The sequence below is a fragment of the Ambystoma mexicanum genome, chromosome 3q (genome assembly GCF_040938575.1).
Source record: "Ambystoma mexicanum isolate Mex_15411 chromosome 3q, UKY_AmexF1_1, whole genome shotgun sequence".
NCBI lineage: Eukaryota > Metazoa > Chordata > Amphibia > Caudata > Ambystomatidae > Ambystoma > Ambystoma mexicanum.
In genome coordinates, this window is record NC_090926.1 from 587,069,106 (window position 1) to 587,096,192 (window position 27,087).

General features: G+C 48.1%; 1 protein-coding gene and 1 long non-coding RNA gene across 2 annotated transcripts in view; one reads left to right on the forward strand and one right to left on the reverse strand.

The window, feature by feature from the left end:
* Nucleotides 1-648: 648 nt before the first annotated feature.
* The window catches only part of SHISA8 (shisa family member 8), a 284,879-nt gene continuing 258,440 nt past the window's right edge, over nucleotides 649-27,087 (reverse strand). The window contains exons 2-4 of the mRNA XM_069654400.1: nucleotides 5,432-5,559; nucleotides 4,308-4,457; nucleotides 649-2,401 (exon numbers count right to left, since the gene is read on the reverse strand). Of these exons, the coding sequence (XP_069510501.1) occupies nucleotides 2,031-2,401; nucleotides 4,308-4,457; nucleotides 5,432-5,559 (649 nt within the window). The 3' untranslated portion in view covers nucleotides 649-2,030. The remainder of the gene's footprint in view (nucleotides 2,402-4,307; nucleotides 4,458-5,431; nucleotides 5,560-27,087) is intronic.
* LOC138582778 (uncharacterized) overlaps nucleotides 14,353-27,087 on the forward strand; it is a 101,835-nt gene continuing 89,100 nt past the window's right edge. The window contains exon 1 of the long non-coding RNA XR_011305077.1: nucleotides 14,353-14,541. This is a non-coding gene — a long non-coding RNA (uncharacterized lncRNA). The remainder of the gene's footprint in view (nucleotides 14,542-27,087) is intronic.

The window sequence follows — 27,087 nt, forward strand, 5'->3', positions numbered from 1 at the left end:
GATCAGAGCAGAGCTTTGTAGAAGAAGTGGCAAGCCTCTCTTCTACCCTCCCACTTTCAACCCTGCAATTCACGTCCACGGTGGAGTCGCGTGCAGATCGGACAAGGCTGCAGACCTACAATCATAAGGTACTGTGATACTATTCAAGAGGACTGTGGGCCGCCCACTGACCAATGCTCCTCTCTGATGAGGCTACTTTATAAGTGCCCTGAGCAAGCAACACTGCACCAACTCCTTCATAGTCAGTAGAGCAGCTTGATCCAATGGGAAGTTGACCTTTAGCCACTGTTGAGAGCCTTCTCTTTACAAGCATGTTGTGTGAAGAGAATCTTCATGTGCGTGGGGGTGGTTTCATCTGTGCAGGGGGGCTGTTATCAATGGAAGGGGAGCTGTATATGTGAGGAAGTAGGAGAAGGGGTTACACTAATTGGAGTGATGGCCAGGGGGCAGAGAACCAAGCATAAAACCCCCTGCCCCCTCACGCTGCTCATTGTCTCGTTAAGGCCCATTTCCCTCTTGAATCAGAGGTGATCCATGATGCACAAAGGCGGCCATTATTCGTTCCCCGAACCTTAACAGGGGCCGAATTCCCCCTTCAATTCAGGGGAAGCACAGTAGGCAAGAGGAACACAAACCAAAGTCAGGACAAAAGCTTTATCAACTTTATTTTATGGGTTTTTCATTGTTTTACCTTAGCTAAGATCTACAACAAAATGGGCTTGGTTACTAGGAAATACTAGTGGCGACCGGCCAAGGAATAGTCCAAACCCTGAATGGGAGAGGCACCTTTCCAACACGTCGAGGTGGGGGACAAAAGTACAACACGGACTGGGGAGGTGCAGGGTGTCATGTGACTTTTAGCAGCGAGTAAAACACGTTAAAAGCCTCAAGTTTTCAGGGTCAAGTGGGGCGTCTGTTCAACCCCCATACTCTCTTTATTGTGTTGTCCAGTATGAGTTCTCATCTTGGCCAGCGAAGGGTGTGATTTTGCCATTCTTAAATGCTTCATTTTATTTACCCCTTCCCAGGGATTGGTCGTTCTTGCTATAAAATACTGAAAGAGGGTTGAAAAGTCTTGCCATAATGAGGACTGTGTAAGGCGGTCTCCTCCCAAATGTCCCCCACCTCATGGCAAAAGAGTGGCCCAGTGGCACGTGATAGCGAGATGGTTATGTTCCTGTTTGGTCGGAACCAGTGAAGCGGTCAGTGCTGTGGACCTAGGAGCAGCAGCTACTCAGTGGTGGTCGGAATGGAGTAAACACACTGGCAGACTTGTTGGTGTCTGTCCACACTTGCTGTTTAACTGTGAATGCCTTTCTTTGTCTCAAAGCATATAGTGTGGCCACAACACATCTATCCACCACAAGTCCAACTGGAATTGCCACAAGTCCCCAGTTTTATAAGATCTCCTCAATATGTTCATCTCATCCAGCAAATGCTTCCTGAATATTCTCTGACCTCCATGGCCAAGCCCCATACCTTCTTGCAAACTTCGTCCTTTTCAAAATCTTGTGTTCACTCCCCTGACAAGTAGACTACATGCTATCCTGCTAGCACTTGAAGGTCACGTGTTCAAGTCTCCAAACAATGTAATGTCCTTTATTGAACCGTTGAAGCGATGCTCAAATAAAAGCGGCGTACAGAGGATCCTTCATGTGTGTCCTACTGAAGTCCCTCATCCATTCCCCCACATTAGTCGATTAAAGGGCCTCTGGTCTCTTACCAATGGAAATCTTCCATGTGTTCTCCCAGTTGGTCCCTCCCATGACTTCCTCTATTGGCTCATATATGTGTTACATGTCACCTCCCGGTTAGCCCTCAAAGTCCCCCATTCTGTCTAATCATTGGCCTGTTCATGTGTTACCGGGTGTTGCTCCAATGACCGTTCCCATGTTTCTAACCATATGCCTTTGGTGTTCTCCTGTTCTTCTTCTCATCGACCAGTTCAGTATCTTCTCCACATTGGCATCTTAAGTGTTCTTTCTATATTAGTCCACTTTGGGGGCAGGAGAGTGAGTGGCAGTACGCCCTTACACTGTCACTTCTGTCTTGCTGTTGCCAGAGTATTGCCGCTGGGTTGTTGGGTAGTGGCTGGGTTGGCTGAAGAGTGCTGGAAGCTTCTCAATGCTGTATTGGCGTTTGTTAGCATAGCCCTGCCGCCGGGGTTCGTGACGACCCGGCGGCTCCCAAGCCTGAAAGGCCGAGCCCGACATCGGATGTGTGTTGGTCTTGGCCACTTTGTTCTTCTGCACTGGTGTGGAGGACCCTGCGTGTGAGGAGTGACCACCACAACCATCCTGTCCATCTTTGGGGCGCAAGGTCATAGTCTTGTAGGATGGAGTTCCCATGGCTGACATGTCCACAGAGGAGTAGCGCTTGTAGAACTCATCAGTGGCGCTCTCTGTGGATAGAAGAGGAGAACAGGGTGAGAATAATGGCAGTCGCATTCAATGTGCCATGACTCCCTCCTAGCTATGTTACACCCAACATTGGTCTCTTACCCCCTACTTTCTTTACTACATATGGTGGAGGACACACTTGATGGACCATGGGTTCCTTTTTTTCACCACAAGGTGAGAGATAGACTCGAAGGTTGGTAAGTTCCTCTGGCTCTTTGTTGCACCATCTGTAGGGGCAGACTGGTTGGGCCATGTCAAGGGGGCACGCAACAAGGACCGTAAATGCCTACTGGATGGAGGGGGGAGAGGTTTGGTGAAACCCAATCCCCTATGTGTCTAATTCACAGATGATCAAGAGTGGGTGAAACACAATCCCCTCTGTCTCCATTGCTTTATCTAATAGGGATGAACTCAAGGAGTATGAATTCCTACTTCTGGTTACACCACGCTGCACAGGACAGAGTTCAAGGACAAGGGTCCCCTCTGTCTTGGTTCCACCATGCAATGGAGTCAGGTTTGATGAACTCTCTGTACCTTCTCTCTATGCTACACCATACTGGGGGACAGAGATGATAGATCATGTGTTCTTCAGGACAGGACATTCATTGCAGTCTATGTGTTCGTTCTGTCTGTGGCATGGTGTCGTTGAGTACAGGCTGCATGGATCATGTAGTCTTGTAACACCATGTTCTTCAGGACAGGACAGCCATTGCAGTCTACATGTTCGTTCTGTCTGTGGCATGGTGTAGTTGAGTACAGGCTGTATGGATCATGCAGTCTTGCAACACCATGTTCTTCAGTACCGTTGCAGACATTGCAGACTACGTGTTTGTTCTGTCTGTGGCATGGTGTAGTTGAGTACAGGCTGCATGGATCATGCAGTCCTGTAACACCATGTTCTTCAAGACAGGACAGACATTGCAGCCTATGTGTTCGTTCTGTCTGCGGCATGGTGTAGTAAGTACAGGCTGCATGGATCATGCAGTCTTGTCTCTGATACACCGCCACGTGGTGCTTACAGCCTTGATGGAACATTGAGTTCCTTTACCTACTTCTTACACTGTGCAGTGGTGCAGTGAGGACAAGCGCTTTGGGCCATGCATCCTTTATATCGCTGTTACACTATGCAGTGGGCACAGAGTTAATGGACCCCAGGTCCCTACTATCTATTCTTCTCCCTGTGTTGGGGGCACACGCAGATGCCCGTGAGTCCCCGGTGCCTCTATGTTACGTCCAGCAGCAGGGACTCATTTGATGGATCATGCTTCCTTCTGCGCGTTGTACCACGAGAGGAGGGAGCGCTTCAATGGACTGTTAGTACACTGTATTGCTATGTTATGCCATGCACTCATGCCAGATCAATCAACCATGAAGGTCCTCTGCGTCGAGGTGGGGACAGAATCATTAGGCCATCAAACCATACTGTCTCTATTACTCCAAACAATGGGGACATGTTTAGTAAACAGTGAATGTCTGCTGCCTCTCTTGCCAAAAGGGGGTGGAGCAGACCCTATGGACTACAAGTCCCATTTCCCTCAGTTCCTATGCAATGCAATGAGGACAGATTCCTTTCTGTCTTTATCTTAGACTATGAGGTGCGGACCCACTTGATAGCTTGTGTGTCTGTTCCGTCCCTGTTATAATATGGGTTGGGCACTTACACCTAGGACCATGAGTCTCTTACCCTGTTACACCATGAGATATAATCCCTTTCTGCCTTTGTTAATCAGCAAGGTGGAGGCAGTCCTGAAGTAGCTGGGTTTCTATGTTAGACTATGCCATGGGGACGGACTTGATGGACCGCCAGTCCATTCCGTCCATATTGACCATGCGTAAGAGAAATAACTACTGGAAACTCTTCCCTTAAATCATGCATTGGAGACAGGCTCTGTGCTGTTTTGCACTTACCTACAGCCTTGAGGGTGGCGTACTGGCCATAGTCCTGCCCCGGAAGCCCCATGCCGGTCACCATCTGTGGCCTGCTATTGTGTGGGTGGCCCAACCCAGTGGGGGCCATGAGGGGGGAGCCGAGTCCCACGCTGCCCTGAGAGGTGTGATCTGCAAGAAAAGAAGTCATTACACAGCAGAAATTGGGAAAAAGAGCAACTAATGTAAAAAAAGTTAATAACAGGAACCAAGGGGACAATACATGACCATGAGACTAAAAGGAAATATGACATGCATGGTAAACAAGCAACAAAACGAATAGACATAAGAAAAAAACGGAAAAACTAAAACTTAAATAAAAACAAAACTGCTAAAAAATAAAAAAAATTGGATGGCACAATTTGATCCAAGAAAATAATCTCAACACAGTTGTGAACATATGTCAATTAATAGCTAAAACATGGGCCAGAGATCGAACTAATTAAAAGACATATTTTGTACCATTGTTACTAACTCGAAGGTGTAAGCAGCTCATTCCCAGCAGATTGGGATTAATTGACGATGATTCGGTTTGTGGCGGACCCACAAGTCCCAGTCACAATGATACGCATCACACATGTCATCTGGCCCTCAGACACTATGTCCGCTTATTACTTAGAACACTTAGTATTATATTAATTCACTTCAGACACCACTCATTAGCACATGAATGAATAACGCCCCAAGGTGGACCAAAGAAATCTCTGTTTACCAAATAATGAACAAAAAGTTCAAACCTAGATGAAAAATGAAGTTGTTTAAAACTAAAACTGGACTGACTGCATGGAGAGAATGCATGAAATAAATGGAATGCAGAAGGGAAAGTGGCTTAGTTGATAAAAGCAGGTAATTGTGGACAGCGAAAGTACATAGGTTTATTTATAGTGCTTGGAAACCAGTATAGTTTGAGCATTGTGTAAAAGCAAGTTATTATCTGACTGTGAAAGAATGTAGGCCCCAACCCCTTTTCTATGTGACGGGAGATCGCCACGCTGCCCCGTTCGCGGACAGTTTAAGTACAATTTACACTATGAAGATGTCATGCCATGAACTTGCTCGATTCACTGTGAAACGCCATGACAATCCGGAAATAAGCTGGAGCTCACCAATGCTGTTCCGCGGGGAGGTGTGGGGGATGACCTCGGTGATCTGCACTTGGATGCTGGGCCGGTGGGCGCTGGGAATCAGATCCGAGTTGCCATTCCCTGGCTGCTTCAGCAGTTCCGTCAGAGTCCTGGATACAAGTGAAAACAAAGCACATTGCATGAAACCTCGAAGTCAGAACGTTACACCATGCCACGGTTATTATGCGGTTATCATGCCTCGAAGACAGAACGTCACACCATGCCACGGTTATCATGCCTCGAAGACAGAACCTTACACCATGCCACGGTTATCATGCCTCGAAGACAGAACGTTACACCATGCCTCGGTTATTATGCCTCGAAGACAGAACCTTACACCATGCCACGGTTATCATGCCTCGAAGACAGAACGTCACACCATGCCACGGTTATAATGCCTCGAAGACAGAACGTCACACCATGCCACGATTATCATGCCTCGAAGACAGAACCTTACACCATGCCACGGTTATCATGCCTCGAAGACAGAACGTTACACCATGCCTCGGTTATCACGCCTCGAAGACAGAACCTTGCACCATGCCACGGTTATCATGCCTCGAAGACAGAACGTCACACCATGCCACGGTTATCATGCCCCGAAGACAGAACGTTACACCATGCCTCGGTTATCATGCCTTGAAGACAGAACCTTACACCATGCCACGGTTATCATGCCTTGAAGACAGAACGTCACACCATGCCACGGTTATCATGCCTCGAAGACAGAACGTCACACCATGCCACGGTTATAATGCCTTGAAGACAGAACGTCACACCATGCCACGGTTATCATGCCTCGAAGACAGAACCTTACATCATGCCACGGTTATCATGCCTCGAAGACAGAACGTTACACCATGCCTCGGTTATCATGCCTCGAAGACAGAACCTTACACCATGCCACGGTTATCATGCCTCGAAGACAGAACGCTACACCATGCTTCGGTTATCATGCCTCCAAGACAGAACCTTACACCATGCCACGGTTATCATGCCTCGAAGACAGAACGTCACACCATGCCACGGTTATCATGCCCCGAAGACAGAACGTTACACCATGCCTCGGTTCATTTATTTATTTATTTATTCAACGTTCTTATATCATCGCGCCACACGCCCATAGGCCACAGGGCGCGCACAGATAAGACACAAAAACAAACGACCGAGAACAGCAGGCATTAAAACAATACCAGAGGGGATGCCAAGGGCAAAACTCTGAGTCAGACAATGAAGCTCCAGGGGAAATGGGTAGTGGTCCCTAGTCAGGCGGAAGATTGAACAGGAGCGTCTTTAGCTGCTTTTTGAACTTAATAGTTGTATCCGCCACTCTGAGCTCCAACGGAAGCAGATTCCACAGGTTAGGACTTTGCACGCTGAAACTAATGGGACTGTGTTTGGTTCTAAAAGTGTGTTAAGCCAGGAAGCATTTTCTGACAGGAAACCTTGCATGTGAAAATCTCCCTCTAACCTATCGGGCAGCCCTACTATCCCCAAATCCAGGTTCTCTAAAGGTATTCCCATTTACAGCAAACTTCTCACACAGCCTGGAACTGAGGAAAGACTGGGGCAGTTTGTTTGCCATTAGTGTCTGTGACTAAACCTAGCAAAGTCACGCATTTACCAAAACTCCGAGGGTAGCTTAAGTGACATCACTCAATGATGAAATTGGATCAAATGTCATTGCATGACCTTTTCCCAGGATCATGTCAAATGAAGTGTTGGCCCATGAACTTTACACCTGAGGACATCACAAGACGTGACATCACAAATGTAAGAAAAGAACAAGTGTGAGATTCATAGCATAACAAACAGTACTGAAGCAGACCAAAGGCTATTTTAGTTGGCAATTAAAAAAGTCAGGATGTAAGACTAAGGAAGGACCAATAATAGCCATGTGGTGGGTAAGGCTGTGGGGAGTGATGGCCACGGAAAAGGTGACAGCAATAGCCCACGGCTCTTACCCAAGGTATTTGAACACTTGGCTACCACTACACGAATTTACAGATGATAAGGAACAGATGTTCTTTAAGCCAAGATTGCTCCGTGCAATATCTATCATTTGATAAACTCGAACTTTAAGCTGGAAAAGCGATCCAACCTGTTGAACTCATAAAATAGAACAGACCACTTCTCCACCCATAAATTGGGGATATGTTTGGGGGGAAGGGTGGGGTTAATTTGATGGTTATTACATATGAACTTTTTTTTTTATATGAGCAAAGAAATTGAATTGTATTGAAAACCCGAATTGGGGCAAGAATGAGTTGACATGAACAAAACATTGTATGTTTGGTATTAACTGTTTATCGATATGTACATGTCTATGACGCTCTAAAAATTAAATAAAGTTGGTAAAAAAAAAAGTCAGGATGTGCCAAAGCCCCCCCAGCAGAGCCATAATGGGTCAAGTCTAATTCGTTATTTGCTTTATCAGCCTCAGCTACTTCGGTTCTATGTCATTTCATTGCAGGATGTTTTTTCATGGTTTTTTTTACCACAGATTTTTCAACAAAAAAATTAATCGAATGTTTTTTTCTTTTTTTAGGGGTTCTTTTTTTAGGGGGTTCTCCCCCAAACCCACATCCACTTTTATTTTGTATATGTTCCCGAGCACCCACTCCCCACATATATATTATTATTACCCCCTACAAAATGTGCTGTTTTTTTGTTGTAAAAAAATGTGTGGTAAAAAACCCAGTGAAATAAGTCCTGCAATGAAAGGACATTGTACTACTACTTCCATCTCATGCCAGTCATAGCCTCACATGCCAAGGTTTGTCATGATACGCTAAGCACAGCCTTGCAGGCCCAGGTCCACCATAATGTGCCACATGCAGCTTCATATACCATTGTATCGCCATTTATATCAGGTTAAGCATCATAAGTCAGTTAGGTTAGACGCGCCACTTTCATTAGAGGAACTAGAGATTGTCGTTCAAACCCTACCCACTAATAAAGCTCCAGGAGCCAATGGCCTCCCCAGCGAGTTTTACAAAACGTATAAGACTTACCTACTCCCACCGATGCTTGCTATGCTGAATGAGGCGTTTGACAAAGGCAGGCTGCCAGACACTCTCAGGGAAGCGATCATCATCCCACTTCTCAGGCCGGACAAATCAAGCACCGATTGCGGATCCTACAGGCCGCTGTCGATGTTAAATCAGGATAGTAAGATCCTCACGGCAGTGATGGCAAATAGACTGAAGCCAATAATAAATACCCTTGTACATCATGACCAGACAGGATATGTCACCCGGAGGTGCATCTCTGATAATCTCAGGAGGCTGCATCATATTATTGACCAAACAGAGGGGAGCCCCAAAGAAGTAGCTATGGTCTCACTAGACGCGGTTAAAGCCTTCAACTCGTTCAAATGGCCATGGTTGATGGCGGTCCTGTGGGAATGCGGATGGGACCGGCATATTTGAAGTGCGCTGAATTATTATATAGTGAACCGGTGGCTCGGGTCTGGACGGGACTTATTATCTCGGAACAATGGACTCTGGGCAGAGGGACCAGACAGGGATGCACCTGGTCCCCGGTGCTGTTTATCCTGACTCTGGAACCTCTGGCGATATACCTAAGACACCATTACAACGAAGTGGGCATTAGTACGAGAGGAGGACAGCATTTGATATCGCTGTATGCTGACGATATGTTGCTGTACCTGAAATGCCCTGAAGAAAACCTGCAGTATATTCTGGAAGTATTGGAGCGATATGCAATGCTATCGGGCATAACAATCAACCCACGAAAGTCCATTATGTTCCCCCTAGGCAGATATGTTGAGGTGCCTCAACGTGAGCTGTAAGTACTACAGATTGAGTGAGCGATTGACACCTTTAGAGAACTGGGTGTGAATATATATCACAAAGTAGTGGATGAACATAAGAATAATATGGAGAAAGCAGTAGAGAAGATTGAGCATAGTATTGTATTCTGGGCGCGGTTGCCTCGGACCATGATGGGAAGAGCGGCACTGCTTAAGATGAAGCACTACCCAGATTGCTGCACAACTTCACGAATGTTCCATACATGATACCTAAACAGTTCTTCGCCAGGGTGCAGAGCATATGTAGAAGAGTTATATGACACAACTCTAGGAATAGGGTAGCCATGCGGAAATTGCAGAATCCATATGAACAAGCAGGGATCAGACTGCCCAATTCCGAGGTATATTACCTGGCTGGCCAGCTCCAGTATGTGGCATGGTGGCTCTCCGATGACACCACCAGAGTCCAGATTGTTGAGAGCGGAGTGTGCACCTTATTTTTTGAACGAGTGGATATGGGTGGCAGACCCTCCAAAAGGGAAGAGGTCTACGTTGCTGGACCTAGGACGGAGGATCTGGCATACAGCCTGCAAGATGATGGGGAGCCCGCTACCCTGCTCCCCGCAGGTGCTCTTAGCAACACTGAAAGGTGTGGATGGACAGCTGCGAAAGATTGTCAGAGAACACTGGGAACCAGTGGGGGTAACAACCATTGGAGATGTTTTGCAAGACGAGGAGAGGATGGAATTTGATAGATAAGAGAAGACACAGGCTTACATAGTGGGCAGTATATCACATATGTTAGGCTGATGACACCGATTAAGAAGACGTGGTCGGAGATAGAACTAGCCCAGCAGCCAGATGTGGCCATAGAATCATTTCAGACGATGTCAGAAGGAGGCCATGAGATCTCACAGATTTACGAAATAATGATGTCTAAGGTTGGGAAGGAAGTGGTACAGATGAGGCTGGACAGGGAAGAATAAGGTGGGGAAACGATAAGCAATGCGTTATGGGTGAGGATGCAAAGATATCACAAGAAAGTATCAAGGAATGCCAGATTAGAACAGATACAGCTATATTTCACCCACAGTGCATATATGACCCCCAAGAAAATTGCTAGGTTCACAAATGCCACTACGCAGAAATGCCCGAAATGCAGGGAGGAGGATGCTGGGATGGTACATATGTTCTGGGCATGGACAGAAATAACACGGTACTGGGCAGAAATAGCGCACCTCCTAGCGGACAAGGGGATTAAATTGGAAGTGGACTCGCTGTGGGCGTGCAAGCTGGGGGCATTCCCAAAACCGCACAAATATAAGCATGTGAGCAAACTAAAAGTCCTGGCTTACATCCTGGCTAAGCGCAGGATAGCGATGGGCTGGAAGGTAAGCATGAGACCGAATGTGGAAGCCTGGTGGCGGGACCTCCTGAAGTGGACAGATGCAGAAACAGTGGTGTGGAGGGAAGTGGTGGGTAGTGGGGGCAAGTGGAAGCAGTGATGCTTACAGCTTGGCTACATCTAGTCACGTCGCTATCAGGCGCAGGACTTGAGGAACCTGAAACAGATAGCTCCTCGGAAAGTGAAGGAGAAGTAATGAACACGAGTTAAAGGTGAGATGTTGTGGACTGCAAGACTCTGTAGGGGTGGTGGTGGGGAGGGGTAGGGGGATAGTTGGTAATTGTTTGTTTTTGAGCACTGTGTTTGAGTGCATTGTATGTTATTTGCTATGAAAATCAATAAAATCATTTTTTTAAAAAGCATCATAAGTCAGTTAAGAGCCAGTCTGTAAATAAGGCGCTGGTAACAATGTTACCGCCATCTTTTCCAGACTAGCTCACTCCGAGTCTGCCGGTTGGGGCTGTGAACTACCGGCAGGCCTGAACTGCTGGTAGTTTGTAGTGGAAATGCAAATGCAGCGCAGTAAAAAAGCGCAAACGTATCAGTTGCCTGAATAGCCTGCTAATAGGAGAGGGGGGCTTCATGGATAACCACTTAGCTCTAAGCGCCAAATCAGAGAATGCCAGAGTAATTGAAGTCTAGGCAAACAGCATGGAAGCACTAAACGATAGGCTACAGGTAAGTATGCAGGGTGGAACGTTAGATCGAGGCACTGTGAACAGGCCTCAAAGCTTGCTTTTTCACTAAGAAACCAACTCACACTTTGGGCCTCATTACGAGAATGGAGGTAGCCATGGAGCTATTAACTCCATGGCTGCCTCTGTTCCGGGCTCCATTACTGGGTTCCTGCAATGGGGACTTACCGGGTTACTCCGACATAGGAGGACCCGGTAATTCCTCCTTGCAGGAACCCATCCCCATTCCCATTTGAGCCCCCAGAGGGCTCAATGGGAATGGGGAGGGAGGTAATAACGGGCAGATTACATCTGGCCCGTTATTGCCTCCCTCTTCTCCTCATGGGACCCGGAAAGCACGCCTGGTTTTACCAGGCGTGCAATCCGGGTCCCACGATGGGAAGCTCGTAATCGGCGCTCCTGGAATGAAGGGGGCCGGTCCCGTACCAGCCCCCTTTATTACGTGAGCGCCAGCCGTATAATGAGGCCCTTTGCTTAGCAGCCACAGAAGCTGAGAGCACATTGCAAACTACAAGTCCCCAGGAACATGCGGAAAGGAATGGACAGCCTTTGATACTTTCAAGGTTACGAAGCCAAGCTCACAGGTGCCGAGGAATGGAAGTGAATGCAACATTATTTTATAATTCGGCATATTAGTTTATGAAACTGGTCTACTGGCAGTTTCAGAGTGCCCCCATGGCAGTTTCATATTGCCCTTGAGCATAACTTAGCCTGGGAAATGGTTCGAGGAGTTCTCAATGAGCAACCTTAAAATGGTAACTTGTCCGCTGTTCAAGGCTCTGTCAGTGTCATGATCGATAGTTCTCTCGTGAGAAACAGGTGGAGATGATCGGTGGCAGATGAATAAAGATCTGCTGATCGTCTCAAATGTCTCAATGCCTAGGCACAATGATGTGGGAATTATGGGTTGGACTATGACATCACAGTGGGAGTCGAGGGTGTTGTGGTAAGACTTTCTGGGATCCAATCATTTCAGAAAAATGTATGTCCCGCTATAAGGGAATTTCATGTTTTTCATTAACAAGTTCCTGATGGAGGATGGACTTAATGTTGCAATGTGTTTTGATGTTAATTAGTTTAGATGGTCATAAAAGTTTTGCTGAAGGGGGTATCTTTGACAGCGCTTTTCATGCAGTTTTGTTCCATGTTCCGTATGAATCCTGCTTTCCCGGTGGCTCCTAGGCCCTGAATAAATTGCATGACTTCTTGCCCGGTGTACACTACTTTTTGTATTACTTTTGTAATTTTATTGGTGAGTTTTTAAGGTAACCCGCAGTACAAGTTCATATCCCTACCAGCAGATAAATCACTGAAGAACCGGTACCGGTACCACCAGCGCTGGTGTCCCATTCCTGTGGAGTCCTACTTACGGTTCCAGCACTGCCCGTATTATCTCGGTATTACCAGGGTTTCGGGCGGCAGTAATGTTAAGCTGAGGTTGCCTATAGGCCACCTGTACTACCGGCGGCCTACTGGCAACCACATAATGAGGGACATCATCTTCAAATGAAAATGACAGCATTGCATGGCCTGGTGTCGTTATGTTATGTTATGGGAGTTTCACTGAGTGAAAACATTCACCACTAAGGCATTTCGGCACCATAGAATGTAATATGTGGCATCGGTTCAATGGGACAGATGCAAGGCACAGAATGAGCTTAAGGTAAAGTAGGGCCTTACTTTGTGTACAGAAAGCCAAGGGCCTAGGTTCAGTTTACAGAGGGGTGGGGAGGCCGTTCATGGCCTCATAGGTTAGAATGGAGAACGAGTGTCCACCGGCTCGCTTTCTTGTATGCTGGGATTTTCAGGATGCATATAGATTGTGAGCAAAAGCCCCAGGTAGGACAATGGCGGAAAATCATTTTTGGTCGAAAACATGTTTTCTTGATGGCATAGAGACTTGTGCCCTCAACACAAAGATTTTAAAATGACACGCTGCTTAATTAGGAGCCAAGGTAGGAGGGTAATCCTGCTGAGATGAAGTCAAACTACAGGAGTCTAATCAAAAGTCTTGCAGCCACAGTCCAGACCTTCTAGCCGCAGCCTGAGCTTGCTAGCCTGAGCCTCAGGCATACACCATTGCCGAAATCCAGCCAGGCTTAGATGAAGGCATTGACCCCCGGCATTCAAAGTAGGAAGGCTAGCAGAGGTATGAGATGTGCAAGTCTCGCGGGTAGTAGAACACATTCTTACAGACTACAATAAAAAACAGGTGGGTGATTACATTCCTGCAAAGAGAGCCGGTCAAACCTCTACTCTACCCTGAGCCCCAAGGCCAGAAGACAGCAGATATCAATGCTAGCCTGACAGCCAGGGGAAAGGTGGGGAGGAATACCTCAAGCACTCGCTCCCAGACAGTGCTTAAAGTGGGCCGGGGCCTGCCGGGGCTGGGCCCCGGCAGTCTCCAAAAAGTGGGGCTGAGCCGGGGCCCTGCCGGGGCCCCGTCCCACCGCCCGCAACATTGGCAGGATGCATTATCCCGTCGCGGCCGCATGCGCCTGCCATGAAGTCAGGCGATCTGACAGAAGTGGCAGCCAACCACAGCAACGCTGTGACTGGCTGCCACTTCCGTCAGTCATAGTAACAGCATCTGGTGACCCCTCGCACATATTTCCATGTTTAGAAAAGATGGCTTGCACAGTACACACACCATAGTAAGGTACGCACACAAATATATAACATTTATATATATTTGTGTGTATACCCTACGATTTGCGTACTTTTTAGGCCCCGCCCCTCCCACAAGCCACGCCCCCAAATGAGGGCCCCCCCTCGATTTCTTACCCCACTTAAAGCCCTGCTCCCAGAGCAAAAAGAAAAGAAAAGCAACAGTCATTCTTCAACTTTAGCGCCTCCCCCCTTCAACCCAGAAAAACCCTTAGCCCTTCAGCCAAAAACGTCTGACGGACACAGAAAGTTGAAACCTAAATGGAAGCCACTCCCCAAAGGCTTGCGGCATACCCAGGTACGTAGATCAGACGGTGCCGCGCCTGATCCCGGAAGACAAGAGCGTAAAAACAGGAGCAGGAGTAGTAGGCCTGGAAAGAAAAAAAGGTTACCAGGAAACAAATGCCAGTCGTACCCTTTGATTCGAGAGATCCAGACGCAAAGATGGGTCGAGGAGAGAAAGAGGAATCCAGAACCAGGTGGACAAGATCAGATGCAAAATCATGAATCCAAAGGCAGGCCAAACAGGGGCCAAAAGGTCCAGCAACAGGTGAGAAAATGAAAAAGACCGATTTAGAAAGAGCCCCTGAGGGCGCCCAGATCGGCCTTTCTAAATCTTAACTGTCACGTCACTGCAGGGGGCAGGGGGAGACGGGTTTCAGGTAAGTGTGTGTTTGCGTGCCTGTGTGTATGGAAGGGGACAGTGTTTGTGGTGGGGTGGGGCTGGGAGAAGGAGTGAGTTTGCGTGTGTGTGTTTGTATGTGAGGCAGCGGCTGAGGAAAAGGTGTGATTCTGAGTGTGAAGCGGGGTTGGGGTGGGACAGAAGTTGAAGGTGGGGGGGATCAGGGGTGAAACACCCGATTTCAAATGGGGGGAGAATTCATGTATTTCGAATATTGAAGGCTGCACAAAATCGGCCGAAACAACGTGTCTTGTTTTGTGTGCGGTCTTTATTCATATTCGAGATAAACACAGAGAACCGAGACAATACCAGGTCGAGAGCAAGGGACTAGACCCAAATCCCGATGAGCGAGCAGGGGTCCTGCAACAAGGTAGTCAAGCAGAACATAAAGGGGGTGAGGCGTAACCAAACCACCAAACCCAATTAGAGCCCAGACGCAGATCAGTCAGGAATGGTAGTCAGAGCACACTAACATTAGAGTGACAAAACAACACACTCATTGACTCGGGACTCATTGAGGAGCCCTGCATGCTTACCTCCCAGCTTCGTGGCTCCTCCCGGGGAGCTTGTGCTTGTGTCAGTAGTGCTGGGGAAGGCTGGGGAATGTATTTCCTGCCTGTATTATTTACTGCCCCAAATGCCACCGAAGGTGCCAGCTATGACCCGCTGAGGTCTGCATGAATGCACAGGGATCTGAACTGCAGTGTTTCACGACAACCACAGCCATTTGTTGGGACATGATGAGTTCAGAGTCCACAATAACCCCCAGGTTTCTAACCATAGGTACTGGGTTAGGAAATGGGAAGATATTGTCTATCTGGGAGGATCGCTCAGGGGCAACGTGTTTGTCCTGGAAGTAAGACAACGCATAGCAACACAGGTTAAAATCCCGGTCTCGTGCTTAGAAACTGGTCTCTGGTATTAAACGCGTTATAAAAGAACAGTTATAATTCTCCAAAAGATAACTTTCCAGAGTCAGCAACAACATAAACCATCAGCACCTCCATTTTGAAAGGGCTGATCTTAAGGGGACTTTGATCCATCCACCATTTTGTTGACGATAGACAAAGTCCCTGAAAATGTCACTAATATCTGGGTGTCATCTGATAAGTTGAAAAATAAAAGGTTTCTCTGTCATAATAAGATGGTCAGGCAGGAAGTGTGTAGGGTCATGAAGAGAGGTGATACAGCAGAGCCATGGGTAAGCCCAACGGGCTGAGGCTTTAGATCCAGAACAAATATACCCAACTCCCTGACTGATGTGGTCGGCAAGAGGGGAGCGAATAAAGTTTAGGCATGTGCCCTGAAAGCTTTGTGGCTCCAGCCAAGTTGCGAGGATGCAGTGGGTGACGATGTCAAAGGCCACAGTATCAAGGCCTCGCCACTGCTTCCATCCAGGTCCTCCCTGAATTAGTCCATGAAGGCCATGGTGATCAACTCAGCCCTCTAGTCCGGCCGGAAACCAGATTGTGCTTGTTTCAGCAAGTCCTTCTCCTGAGCCAAGGATTGTAGGCATTGGATCACTCTCCATTCCAATTGTTTGGCCAGGTAAGGTTACTGGGAAATGGGGCTGAAATGCCCCATGGCACAACTATTCCAAGATTCAGAGAGCAATGAAACAGCTGGTGGATCCCGCGAATGACTGTCTTAGCAATTCTTCGGGGGCAACGGGACACTAGGCGAACGCGAACCTCAGCATTAAAATGAAGAAACAAGTGAGCTTAGCTGCCCCATGGTGGGGTTACCAACGTCTGCAAGAGTGATGATGGGCAATGATGGAATCAGTCACATTGCCAGTCCTGACTCCGGGTTCGAGTTCAGCTTGGATTGTATCACGCTTCCGGAAGAAGACATTAGATTTACTGTCAGCTATAGTTTGTGATGGGACAATAGTAGTAGGATGACTTAACTCATTCATAATTGAAAACATGTCTTTCTGTGGGGCAAACAACATATCCATCCAATTCCTAAAATAGGTTTTATGCTTTTGAAACTGGCACTTTTATAAAGCCTTTGTTTCCTCTTAAGACGTTTCTTCCGGTCTGGGGGTGCCGGCATAGGACCATCTCCATTTTCATTCTAGGTTTCCAGTGTATGCCATTTGCGCCTGTCATGAGCGAGCCTCCTACGCGTTGCTTACCTGGGTCTGATGAAGCCTGTGCCAGATACGTCTATGTACTCATTGCAGCAGCAGGAGGTTGGGGTCTAGCATTTCTTGGGTAGCCATGGGAAGACAAAGCACCACTGACTACGGGTCACTTAAAGAGCATTTCCCAGGAGCGTGATTTCACCCCTGATGTAGATTCTGCCATGAGTAATGCGGCTTGGGAAGAGCAAAATGGCGGGTAGGCATGATGAGACCATGTGACCCATACAGGGACTGCTAAAGAGACTTTCAAGATGGTGGAAAAGGTGTGGCCGAGAGCAAGTCCTTTTTTGGTTCGTGAATAGTAATCCCAGAAGATTGAGGGGGTCAATGAACTCATTTGTGTCAGGGCCGTGGCAAAGTTGACCCCAAAATGTACAGGTTCCCTCTTGGATGATGGTAGTTCTGCTCCTACTTCCCCTATCACATGACCAGCGGGACCTATCAATCAACAGTCTGGGTCATCGTATTGGTCACTTTGGAGATTCTGATTAAGGTAGCGAGGGGACTATTGTCTGGTTTTTGGTGAGTCGTTCTTGGGTATAACTGTCACTCGCCCACCTATTGTGTGCTAGAAAGACTGGGTTAGGGTTTTAAGGGGATTAGCATGCCGGGTGTAAACGAGTGTCAATCAGTAACCAAGTCTCTGTGGGAAGCAGGATGTCCAACCTCTCCTCAGTAACCCGGCCGGGTCATGGATGTGACAGGTGCTGCCATCATACACCAAGTGTAGCCTCATGTTCCTGCCTTCAGGCTCGAATGTCAATGCGGACTGGGGGGAATGTCAATATGGACTGGGGTGGATGTCAATGCGGACTGGGATGGATGTCAATACGGACTGGGGTGGATGTCAATGCAGACTGGGGTGGATGTCAATGTGGACTGGGGTGGATGTCATTGCGGACTGGGATGGATGTCAATGCGGACTGGGATGAATGTCAATACGGACTGGGATGGATGTCAATGCGGACTGGGAGGAATGTCAATACGGACTGGGATGGATGTCAATGCGGACTGGGATGAATGTCAATACGGGCATGGATGGATGTCAATGCGGACTGGGATGAATGTCAATAGGAACTGGGATGGATGTCAATGCGGGCTGGGATGGATGGCTTGTCGGGGGAAGTTGACGGCAGCTTTTGGTTAATGTAGGGTGTTTATATGGTGCATTTAAGGAGTTCGAGATCCAGCTTGTTTGCTTTATTTCACTACAAAGTGAACTGCATCACTTACAGGTGATGCCAATTTTAGCAGTAAAGAAAAGTTGGGACGTTTGAGCTAAAATCATTTTCACAGGATCACACAATTTGGTTGTGTAGAGAAGCCAGAGTTTGAGCCGAGGTGTCTTCCTTTCAGAAACTCCAGCTAGACTACATTTCCCCCATCCCCTCTTTAGTTTTTCACGAATATATAATGATTTTTGCATTTCTCTTTGAAGAGAAGAACTCGTTTTCTGTGTTTTAATGAAACAGGTGTGCAAAAGCACATACCAAACCAACCTGACAATATAAAAGAAATGGTATAGAAGGACGTTAGATAGTATGAGTATTATTCACACACTCGTTTTTATATGGCATGTGTTAACATAGATTGTGCAGTTTTGTGGTGCTGCAAAAAGCAATGTATGTGGCAGACTGCCAGCCTGGCCCGAATTTACCAATGGATTAGTTGATGCTGGCACTGTCACTGCAACCTGGGGCCCCATTGGCGGTGCCATAGGCACTAAGGGGAGTGCAAGGAACCACGGCTTTGTGCTTATGTATTGAAAATGAAAAGTGCTTTGCCAGGAAGGGTGACCCTGATGCTGGGCGCTCCTCAAAGTCACAGGACAGCAGCTTATGCATAAACCAGCTGGTGGTGGGCAAGGAGCTCAGAACAGCGAGGGAGGACAGGGCAAGACAGGCGTTAAGCACATATTCAGTAATTACAGCATTTACAGATATACACAGATGTGCAATTCTGTGGGGAGAGTGGTTGTTGAGCAGTGGGGGGGCGGGGGTGGGGGTTAGAACACTATGAGACTCCGGGGCTCCCCCCCCCACCACCCTCCTCCCCAGCATGGGCGACCTCAAAGCCAGGCGCTGATGGAATGTCCTGAGGTTCTGTGGGCAGGGCGCTGCTGCCATGGGGAGACAGGTGGGCGAAGGGGTGAAAGCGGAAGAGGGGCCCTGGGGGGAGTGCGAAGCGTTTCCCCCCGGGGTGTATTTTGGCGCTTCACACGGCCAGCGAGTGGCCGTGGGGGGCAGAGCGCCTCCAGGGGGTACTTAAGCTGTCAGGGAAGGTTCGGGAGGCAGGCGACGGTTGGACTTTGAGATTGACCCGCCCTCCCACCCCTTTCCTTTGGGTTAGGTCTGGTATCTGGTTTTATTTCTAAGGGGGGGGGCAGGTACTTGGGTTCTGCAGGGTTTTTTACTTTCCATGTCAAGTTTTTTAGGGGTTTTTTGGTCTGTTTAAGGAGCTATTATCTGGTAGTTTTGTGTGACAGGTTGGGGCACTAGTGAAGTTGTAATGTACAATTTCTGTTGCTGATGTGGCAGGTCAGACTGGCTGCAGGTCATAGGAAAGGGGGAGATTGGTGTAGAGGGGAGTGTGAGGGGTCTTGAAGTGGTTCTGGTTGCCGGGGGCATGGCCCCTTTAGATGTGGGGGGAGGGAAGCACAATGGGGGAATGGCGCCGGAAAGGATGGGGTGGTGCTGTTTGCACAAGCGGGCCACCCCGGGGGAACAGGTATTGAGCCTGGAGGGGCATGGCCCCTGGAAGAAAGCGGGACGCCTGGAGAAGGGGTAAGGAGACGGTAGGGTCCAAGGGATAGTTAGGGAGGAAGTGGTTTTATTTAATTATTTAATTGTTGGGGGAAAATGAAAATGTTTAATTATTTAATTGGGTGTTTAAAATAGTTCTTTAGTCTGTAAGGCCATGGAGCCAGGTAAGCGTTTAATTGTAAGCTTTGGCCTGTCACATTAAAGCGACCTTTTCCACTTTTAAATGAGTCTGGGTTTTTGTGCAGTAAGCCAAAATGCAGCACCGGGTGGACGGAGCAGGAGACGTGGCAGCACAGAACACGAGCGGGGGAGCAGTGGCCGATGGATTCAGCCGGGCGTGGGAGTCGGGGTAGTCCATAGACGGATGTAAACACAAGAGAGAGGAATTCGAGCAGGAAGTGAGGCCAGGCATCATCTCACGTGACGGCGCAGTGGAAAGGCGGACGAGGCTCCTGCGATGTTGTAGAGTAGAGGGCACGTGCTGCAAAGGTCGATGCTTGCCTAAACGTAGCAAAGGTTCAGAGGGGACACCCCATTAAGAACCTGCAGGGGTGTTGCTAGGTCTGGAAAAGATCGGGGGCCAAGCTAATGTCGGGCCTGGCGGGATTCGGGGCTAGCTATAGACTTTTGGTTGTAGTCCCTGAGCTTCTATCCGGGGCTACAACCAAAAGACCCAGAGCTATAGCCCCCACAGCCCCCCCTAGCAACGCCTCTGAGAACCTGGATCTGTAATGGTGCCTGCTGCGGGCCAAGGTGCCGATGAGTGTTTTGATGGAGTGAATGGATATAATGACTGGCAGCCATGGCATTGGAGGGGATGCAATGCTGACGTTTAAGGTTGCTGTCAAGGACAACCCTCATTTTGCAGCCCTGGGGGAGACATCAAAGGAGATCATGGGGAGAAGATATAAGGAAGGGGGGCGGGGCGGGGTATGATATTGCAGGTGGGGAAAAGGGTCACTTCAGTGTTAGAGTTGGGCATCGTGCAATGCAGTGGCATTCGGGTCAATGAATCTGATTGCCTCTCATCAGTGTATGTGCCCTCATTATTCCAAATCACGACTGTGGCGATGCGCCCATGCCCCTGCCAGGGCCCCACCACCATGCATGCAAAGAGGAGAAGGAGCCCGGATGGAGCCTCCGGCAGAAGCTAAGCCGCATTCTGGGGGACATTACAGCAGTGAAGGTCTCTAACTGCGGAAATTAAAGATAAGGTCAAGTTGGGGCAAGCCACGTTTTGAGAGTTGGCATAGGTCCCAATCATGACTAGGTTAGGTCTGGTCAGTTGATTGGCATGCATATGTGGTGCTGGAGTGGTCACCTGTTGTGAGCTAGCCTATGCAGGTCAAGCATCACGTGACCGCACACAGCAGCTCCTCACAGCCCAGGGTGACTGCATGATATCATTCCCTAGCTACAGCGGGTACACGCGGTGGAGAGGCGGGGCGCGTCACAATAGGAGGCATGCCTCACCAACGCCAGCCAGTAGTAGACCAGAAGGACCGCTGCATTGCGCTGAACGGACTGATCTTGCAGCGCGTCACAGAACCAGGACACGTGCTCAGAAGGAGGGACTGAGCATGCAGAGGACTGATTTGTGTAGCTTTACCTTGCTGCACTAAGTGGCGCATCCATCTTTACCCTCTCTGTATCTCCAATTGCTCTCTATTCATTGGGGAAACTGTAGGGCCCTTCCATTTATAGGGGAACAGTCAGATTCACCATTCTCCTCTCCCCACAATGTAACTGGGGAATACAAATGCCTGAAGGGTGAAGGTAGTCACCGGTTTGTCCAGAACCCCCTCCAGACACGGGTTCTCTTGTTTAGGGCAGCAGCCTCCTCCTGGACGAGTGATGCAAAACAAACGGGATCCCTATGCACCATTGGAGTGTTGCTATCAATCATACCACATCTCTATCAAGGCCAGGGGTGAACACAGATATGGGGATGGCAGAAGGAAGCATCTCCTTGGCGGCCCTCATGCCCAGGCCTCGAACGAAGGCCTGGGCATCTTCCACAGATTGTCAGACCACACCGAGGAAGGCGAAGAAAGGGAAAAGGTGGCAGACCAGACATCTACGCATGAAAAGACTGTATGCATCTTGAAGACTCCTTTTGGCAATAAGACCAATATTGTCTTAGAGCGAGTCAACTTCTTTTCTCGTAGAAAATTGAGGGCGAAATGGTAGGCAGGTATGTGGCCGCACTAAGAGTGTCGATAGCTGAGACACCTGGAGAATATCTGAGGGATCAAATCATGTTGAGCGCCTACACCAGGAGTGCGCCGTGGAGAACTATGGCAGGCGCGGGATCCCTCAGAAACTGGGGCCTTGGATGTTGGCTCACAAATTCGAGGACGCTCTGGGTAATATGCGTGCTTCTAGAGTGCAAGGGGAGGTCAAATGTGTAGTTGAAGAAGAACCCCAGACCCTTGTAAGTGAGGTACAGACTATTTGGTCTAGGGAAGAAGAAAGCGAATGGTAAGCGTAGCCATAACAAAGCTCCTAATAGTGGACAGACAGTGGGCAGGTGCTGCCAGAAGATGCCAGATGTTTGGGCTGAGACGTGCTAGGAAACATATCTCTAGCATGGGAGAAGCGATCCCAGAATGGAAGGATTTGGATGTAATTTGGGGGTGTGCGATGGGCTCAAGAGCGGGCGTGATGCGATTAGATGGAAAGGATGCCAGGATGGTACTGGCCACAGGTGCCCCATACACCACACGGCAGAAAGACCTCTTTGAGTCAGGTTTTTTTTCTGCGAGGTTGGCCCTCCTACTTGACATACGCCCACAGACGTTTGAATGGAGTCACATCAAGGTTACAGGGTTAATGTGGAGTACCTTGGAATGTAGAGGGTGTTCTGTCGTGTGCGAAGACTACTTGGTTGTGAATGGGCCTTCTGTTGTGGGGTGGAATTTTAAGGATGCCTTAAAGACAAAGGTACACCCGGAAAAAACAGAAGCCATGTTGCGCATGAGCTGTGCCATCTTGCGAGTCTCCCTGAGTCTAGAGCACCCTTCCCTGTTCACAGGGAAAACTGGTCTGCTCAAGGGGTTCGCTCATCGCATCTTACTCACAATAGGGGCTGAGCAAAGGGTTTTACAAGGCCTCCCACTCTACAATGGACTTGAGCGGTGTTCCAGACCATGAGATGCAAATGTTGTACATGGAAAGGGACCTGGACGACGGCAAAAGGCGGGCTGTGGGGGGTTCTATGACATTACTGTGTGGCCAAAAATGTTGTAACGGAAAATTCAGAATTCGAAAACAGTGGCGCGCAGTAATCACATTGCTCGCCCTTGCCTGCATTCCCCTACCCACCACCCCTTTACCCCTTAATACTGCGAGTGGCGGACTTACCTTGTTCCCCGCAGCCCTCTTCCAATTGTAGGGCAGAATTGCCGCCGCAGGGTCCCGGCATTATGGGATTGGACATTTCTGTCCATGCCGAATGTGCTGTAAATGAGCATACAGCATTTTATTTCAGCTTTGTTTGGCATTTCCGTGTAAGGTCGCTTGTGAACGCTCAGGGAAGGGCCTGTGTGGCTCCTCCATCCTTCATCAAGATTACTGCAGTGGTCGGGCAGAAAGTAAATCCAAAATCCATTTCCCCAGTGAGGTGGCATGTGCCAAGGTTCGGATGGGTAATGAGTTTGACAATAAGAACAGTAGCAGGGTACATATTTAGAGACTTGTAGTTCATATCATCCACTTTCCCCTCAGTTCGAACTAGGGATTCTCTCCATTTAATCTCAGTTAAATCAAGGGATTCTCCCCACTTAATCTCAATTCAGTTAAGGGATTCTCCCCATTTAATCTCAGTTCAATTAAGGGACTCTCCCTATTTAATCTCAGTTCAATCAAGGGATTCTCTCCATTTAATCTCAGTTCAATTAAGGGATTCTCCCCATTTAATCTCAGTTCAATCAAGGGATTCTCCCCATTTAATCTCAGTTCAATTAAGGGACTCTCCCCATTTAATCTCAGTTCAATCAAGGGATTCTCTCCATTCAATCTCAGTTCAATCAAGGGATTCTCCCCATTTAATCTCAGTTCAATCATGGGATTCTCCCCATTTAATCTCAGTTTAATCAAGGGATTCTCCCTGTTCCAGAATGCAGAATCTTTGGCTCCTGCAAACTTCAGCCTCCTCTGTTGACTTGACTTTACGTGGGGAATTTGCGCCAATAAATCTGATTGCCTCTCATCAGTGTATGCTGCCACATCATTCTAAATCACAAAATATCAACACATAGATGATAGGAGGCAGGAAGAGATGAATTTGCCAAGAGACTTGCTCTATAATACGAAGCGGGTGAGCCCAACGACAAATCCTTGTGGGACAGCAACTGGGGCTGAGGGAGCTGCCCGAGTACGGCCCAGCATTCCAGGAAAAGCAGGACAGGTCAGGCAGGTAGGAGGCCATTAATCGAAGATGGTGCCCCGATAGTCACGATAGGAAAGATTCTGAACGGTGGAGGGATCATCAGCTGTGTCAGAGGAGGCAGAGCGATGAGGGGGAATGCGGATAGATGACAGGGGTGACCCAGAGTGAGACTTTAGAGACACAGGTAAGTGCAGTTACTGTGGAGTGTCTGCTTAGGAACCCAGGCTGTATGGGATCACTTCATTCATTGGCCTCCAGGTAGTCAATGATGGTGTAGAAGACAAAACATCAGAGATATTTGGAAGAGGGAGGAAGTAGTCATGTTGTCAAATGGCCGGGTTTTTGGGGTCAACCATGTTTTTCCTTAGAATGCTTGTATTGCCATTGGAAAGTGAAAGGTTTATGTAGTTTGGGGTGCTAGCTCCTTCACTGTTTGCGGGGAGCAGGATCAGCAGGAGCAGAGGAAGCAGTCCAGATGATAGGTGCCAACTCACCTGAACGTGTGGGCTGTAGGTCTGATAGTGAACTAACTGCAAAGTCGTCAGCTCAGAGTCAGGAGGAGAAAGAGTGGAGTCCAGGGGAGGGGGCAATGAATCCATGGTAATGGGTAGCTTTCTAGGGGGAATAGAGTGGGAAACTGAGGTTTGTGTAATTGTTGGCCGAGTCTAGACTCCAGCGCAGTGGTGAGAGCGTGGAACCATTCCTAGTAGGAAGCAAGGAGAGACGGAATGTGGGTATTGCACCAGTGACACGGGCTGAAGTACATGGTTGCCTGCAGCTGTTGGATTGGGGGGGAGGTCAGTCATTCAGGGCATGGATGTCATGCAGACGTGGAGAGTGAGCTCAGAGGGACAGGTTTGGTCCAGGCATGGTGCCAGAGAGTCAAGTTTACATTTTTGGATTTAGAGGGAGTGGAAGAGTAGAGGCTGGACAGCGACAGTGAAATGTTGATGAGAGCGACTGAGGGCCAAAAGGGAAAGAAGAAGAAGAAGAAATGCAGCTCACATTGCGGCCCTTGGCCATACTGGGGAGGTTAACGCTGCCTGTGAGCATGGCTGAGAGTGGAGGCCAAGATCAGGTAAGAAGAGGTAGGCAGTGCCAGGCTGGTAGAAGAGGAAAGCAATGCTACTGCTGCTACCCACTGTCATCCCTGGATCCTTGAATCTGAGGGAGTGAGCAATCGCCAGCAGCTTGCAAATAGCATGTCTGGGATGTATATTGCATATTATTAAATGCTGCTACACATAATGTTTTAGAAATAATGTTGTGATAAGGATTTCTTCATGTAATTCATTGCAGATGTCCTTTGTCATAATAGTGTTATCCACTCAATGTCACTGCTGTACTGATGCAGGGTACCATGCCAGCCACCACGCGGACCTTCAGTAAGGGTGTAAAAACTGCACCTTCAGTGTCACTGTTGCACCAATATCTCTATGCTTCAAGCAGGACCTCAGCCAGTGAAAGCAGTGGATACTAATAGTCACTGCGGCTCATCGCCCTGCCACCTCCAATAGGGACTGCGACCAATAGAATATAGTAACGCCTTGTTGGCGGGGCCAAGAGTAGAAGTATTGCCAAAGCTGAGCTTTACGCACACATGATGTACATGTCTTGTCATACATCTGCATAGCTCTGTTTAATATGGCCTATACCGTTTGCATGTTCTTAGTCTTTTGGGTATCTTCTCTTGCGGCATGCGGCCAAATATTCGACTGCTTTTTCCACTGTGTGTTACAGTTCTCGCCCAATAGGAATGTCCTCTTTTGTTTCTCGTTTAGGTGCGACTTCTTTCATTTTTGGTGCAGTCGATATGGAAATGAGTTTCAGGTTCGATATGGTCCCAGCTGCACTGTTTGCATATTCCGTGGCTTTCAATTTTCCAAGTCTTTGTATTATTGTCTGAGAGTCTCTATTCTATGGGCACTCATCCTGTGTTTGGTCATAAGTTGTCTATGTGTAGCGTTTCTCTCGGCCAGTGGCTACTTGGGAAGGCTGTCTGTCGTCTTGTTTAAATCGTTTGTAGCATTTCATCTCGCTCTGCTTTCCTGTTTGATGTCGTCAGTGCCTTGTCAATTTTCCTTCAGCGTCGTCCGTCTTCCGGCGCATAGTTACTGCTCTCTTATTTGCTCATGCGTGGACTGGTCTGCAGCCGATTCGCAGTTTGCTTTCGAGCGACGTGTCCATGCATCGCTTTCTGTGAGGTTTTTGAAGAACGTTGTGAATCCTCTTTTTATGTCTAGTATTAGTGGGAGTCTTCCTAGTTCTGCTCTGCGTGCGTTACAGGCTTTGAGTGTCTGTCTGCAAACTAGCAGATGCATGATTTCAGTGACTAGTCTTCATTCTAGATGGGTCCCGTATTTCACTTCCATAAAGCAAGATCGGGTTAGCTATGGAGTCGACTAGTGTTAACCAGAGCGTTGCAGATGGGTGTGTGTGGGCCCTTTTTATTTCTCTCGGAGGCTTTTTGAGTCCAGCATAAAGCTTTCCGAGGCTTGACAATTATTCCCATGCTTGTGTGTTTCGCGGTGTGTTCTAGGGTTTCGCTGTTTAGATACAAGTTAGACTGTTAACTGCAGTTTCTGGTGCTCTTTTGGACTATCAATTCTTTGTTTTTTTGTTATTTTCTTTGGGGACCTTGAGCTACACTATTCTGATAGGATGTCCAGATTTTTTCGAAGTCCTCTTGTGATGGAAGGACTAGATGGCCGGCATAGACTGCGCAGTTTATCTTTGTCAGGCCTGGTGCTGATGGTGTCTCCGGGGTAAGTCATTCATGCATAGGATGAAAGGGACAGGGCTTAGGCAGCATCCCTGCTTCACTCCCTTCTTCTGTTTGAATGGTTTTGTTCTCATCCCATTCACTTTGACGCAGCATTTTGCCTGGGAATAAATACATTTCATTAATCAGATCATAGGTCTTTCCCTCAGTGCTATTTTGGAAGAGTTTTAATAGCAGTCCTGGGTGCTGGACAGAGCCGAAGGCCTTCTGGAAGTTTGCAAAGCATGCACAGATGTTTCCTTCTGTTCTTTTATGGGCATGTGTATCTTGTATTGCTTGAAGAGTGTATATATGGTCTGCGTGGAGGCATTTCGAGGGGCCCTCCAACAAT